At 45.6% G+C, this 3,475-nt stretch overlaps 1 protein-coding gene across 1 annotated transcript; it reads left to right on the top strand.

Annotated features, from left to right (window-relative positions):
* The first annotated feature begins 1,088 nt into the window (after nucleotides 1-1,088).
* On the top strand, nucleotides 1,089-2,926 carry LOC147899598 (acetylajmalan esterase 2-like). The gene is made up of 5 exons (XM_087378457.1): nucleotides 1,089-1,434; nucleotides 1,710-1,925; nucleotides 2,005-2,156; nucleotides 2,306-2,570; nucleotides 2,680-2,926. The coding sequence occupies exons 1-5, from the start codon at nucleotides 1,173-1,175 to the stop codon at nucleotides 2,922-2,924; spliced, it is 1,140 nt and encodes a 379-aa protein (XP_087234583.1). The 5' UTR covers nucleotides 1,089-1,172; the 3' UTR covers nucleotides 2,925-2,926.
* The last annotated feature ends 549 nt before the right edge of the window (nucleotides 2,927-3,475 follow it).

The following is a 3,475-nucleotide window of genomic DNA, read 5'->3' as shown; positions in this document are numbered from 1 at the left end:
GAGCCCGTATGGGCTATAGAAGAGTCACCTTGCACGGCCTTGGCTCTTGGTAGTTGGGACTCTTGGCAACCTTGGTCTCTATTGCAAGTTGTTGTAGATAGGAGTCTCTTTAGAGTTGCTATAGATAGGAGTCTCTTTAGAGCTAGTGTTGTGCCTTTGTAGGCTGGAGCTACTCAGGGATCATGTAAATCTATGAAAAAGTATTGTACGGCTTGTTGTAGCTTAGTAGGCTGCAAATGCAAGAAGCTTAGGATCTCTCTCTCAACTATAGTTTTCTCACCCACAATGAGGAAAGAAGGATGAAGAACTCTCTGAAATCTGAGAAATCTCACACACACAATATATCTCTCAAAGAAAATACTGAAGGGACTCTCTCTCTCTCTCATGGAATAAGGAACACTCAAGCTCACGAATGGAAATTCTTTAATGAATGGAATTTCATAAAGGAATGAACGGAAATCTTTCATCAACAGAATGAAAGAACTCTCAATCGCTCTCGATATCTCAATCTCTCAATCACTCTCACAAGAAGGATGGTGCCTCAGGAGAAGGTAGAACCATGCTCTAATACCATGACAAAATATGAAGAGGGGAGAGGAGAAGAGTGGAGATGAGGAGAGAGTGCACAGCTAGAGAGCACACCACAAATGACTAATTGTACACTAGATTTAGTTGAAAATGTAGCATATATACAAACCCATTTAGGGTTAGGGTTAGGGCATCTAACCATTTCCCTTATAGTACTCTGTTGGGTTAGTGTTATGCACATATGATCACATGATGTTGAGCATGGTCTCTCAACAAAGTAGACCCCCGAGGATCGTGTTCTACCTCGTTTTCTCCAACAAAACCTTCAAGTAGTCGCCAATCAATCACCCCACAATTACATTGCCCTCCCCACTCCCTAGCTCCTCTCAAATGGCTCCCTTGGTTACTTTTTCCTCGCCTGCTTTGAGCTCCTTCTTTGTAACATGTGTTTTGTGTCCGTGGTTAATACACTATGTCCCCACGATGAGTTTACGATAAGTCTAATGAGTCTAATGAGTCAATGCCGAGTGTATGAGAAGATGCAAATGAATGCCGAGAAGATGCAAATGAATGCATAAATAAGGCAGGAACACCTTGGACGCTAGCGAAGGCAAGGACGAAGAGCATCGCCTTTTCAAATTGGAATGTCGTGCGACTCCTGTCTGGTGGTGGTGGTGCTCCTGTTTGTGATCCATGGCTATGGCCTTCATCGTGCTGTAGCTGCTGCTCATCCTCCCTGCTACCCTGCTATCTTCGCCTTTGGCGACTCCCTTTCTGATACTGGAAATAGCCTCCTCACCGGCAACCCCATCTTCCTCAGATCTACTATGACACCATACGGAGAAACTTTCCCTGGTAGCCCCTTCAGCCGCTTCAGCGATGGCCGCCTCTTGATCGACTTGCTGGGTTCGACATCTCAGACTTTTTCTTGGTTTACTCTTCATCTTGCAACTCAATCAAATCGGACAGTGACTGCTTTTCAAAGTTCTACATAGTGTACTTCTAAGTAGAAGGACAATGCTTGACTCTGACATCATGAACACGTCTCGCATTTCGTTTGCGAAGAGAGAGTGAGAGAGAAAGAGCTTATAATACGACAGACAAATTCTTGAGCTGTTTTGATAAGAAACAATTTGCTTGCTTCGGCTGAACTTTTCGCTTTGCGACTCCCTATTTCGCAGCCATGTCCTTGGGCCTGCCATTTCTTAACCCTTCCTTGGATTCTACAAAAGATTTCCGTCATGGTATCAATTACGCAGTAGCGGGAGCCACTGCGCTCACTGCCCCCTTGCTGGCTTCCAAGTTAATCCTTGCACTAACCCACGACTCCTTAGAAGTGCAGCTCGATTGGCATTTAGCGTTCAAAGCAAGCGTTGCCTCCGGTGGCGCACAATCAGGTGATGCTCTCGTCTCACGAACATATTTCAAGACCCGTTTTGCTAATCTAGAAAATGATTAATTTTTCTAGAAGTACAGGTAAGCCTGGTCTGGACGATTTCGCCACCGGATTGTATGTCATTGAGATCGGTGGAAACGACTATAGTGGGGCTTTCTCATTGCGTACTCTTGCCTATGTAAACAACACGTTGGTCCCCTTAGTTATTCAAAAGATCAGAACCGTTACAGAAGTAAGCTCCCGCTTGCTCTCACGGTATTCCTGTACTTGATTTGGAAACGAATTGTTTGTTGAGCATGCGCTTTCCCAGCCCCACTCTTCCTGAAATGGGGTTGCGGATCAAGAGGCATCTCATGACGAGTCTCTTATGGTTCTTATCAGGCATTATACAACAGTGGGGCAAGACATTTTTTATTCCTGAGCATCACGCCTCTTGGCTGTGCCGCCTCCTACCTTGCAACTTACATTCAAAGTCCCAAAGATATCGACGGTTGCCTAAGGGACTACAATTCGGTTGCTTATCACCATGGTGTAAGGCTTTTGGAGGAGGTGGAGAGCCTCCGGGCTGCGCATCCGGACGCCGAGTTCCTTTATGCGGATTACTATGGCGCCTACACTTACATATTACGGAATAAAGCGGCTTTTGGTACGCAGATCTTCCTTCCTTATTCCTCCTCACGTAGATATTCATCATATATTCAATTCAATTCAAAAGAGCAAGAAATTGCTCATCGTCTTTCTTCGTACTTCTGCAGGTTTCAGCGATGCGTTGGACGCTTGTTGCGGTGCAGGACCTCTTTTCCCTTACAACTACAATGTGGCGGGGTTCTGTAGCAGCCTTACTTTGTCTCTTTGCAGTGATCCCAGCGCGTACCTCAATTGGGACGGCTTCCACTTCACAGACAGATTCAATTTAGAGATAACAAATCAATTCATCAGCGGCTCCTTTCTGAACCCATTGAACGGCTTGAAGCCATGCGCTTCTATTGTTACTGGATGAAAATAGAGAACACACGCATTTTGATTTATAGAGACCAAGACATTTGAAATATCAATCAATTGTTTGGACTTTTTCATTTAATCCCATAAATCAAATTTTAACAGGAGGATTTTCTTTTATGCTCCACATGTTGGAACGTTCATTTCCCCATGGATGCCTAGCTCTCAAGATTCCCTTGGCCCCTTACTCTATTTTTATATGGACATAGAGTATCTAGGACGGTTGGCAATGGGCATAAAGATGCTTGCTACCTCAACGTACTTTCCCCTTAGAGGGCATTCCCGCGATGGCATTTCCACGCGGAAATGCCATGGAGCGTCACCGCCTTGCATGTTCCCGCTCATCAATGTTGCCCACGCCATGCTTGCATCCAACGCTTCACCGCCCTGCTGGAGATGAAAATTTGGGTTCTCCAGGTGGGCATTGCGGTGCCATAATAGACCCTCACCTGCTGTAGCCGGTAGATGGAATTCATGGGCGATGGAATTCATGGGCGATGGAGGAAGGGCTCATCTGCGGTGTTGGATTTTGAGCTAACCTGCACCCCAAGT

Source organism: Dipteris shenzhenensis, chromosome 8 (assembly GCF_047967505.1).
Source record: "Dipteris shenzhenensis isolate YYH24624 ecotype China chromosome 8, Dip_SZ_1.0, whole genome shotgun sequence".
Classification (NCBI taxonomy): domain Eukaryota; kingdom Viridiplantae; phylum Streptophyta; class Polypodiopsida; order Gleicheniales; family Dipteridaceae; genus Dipteris; species Dipteris shenzhenensis.
This window is presented reverse-complemented; position numbering and strand designations above follow the sequence as displayed.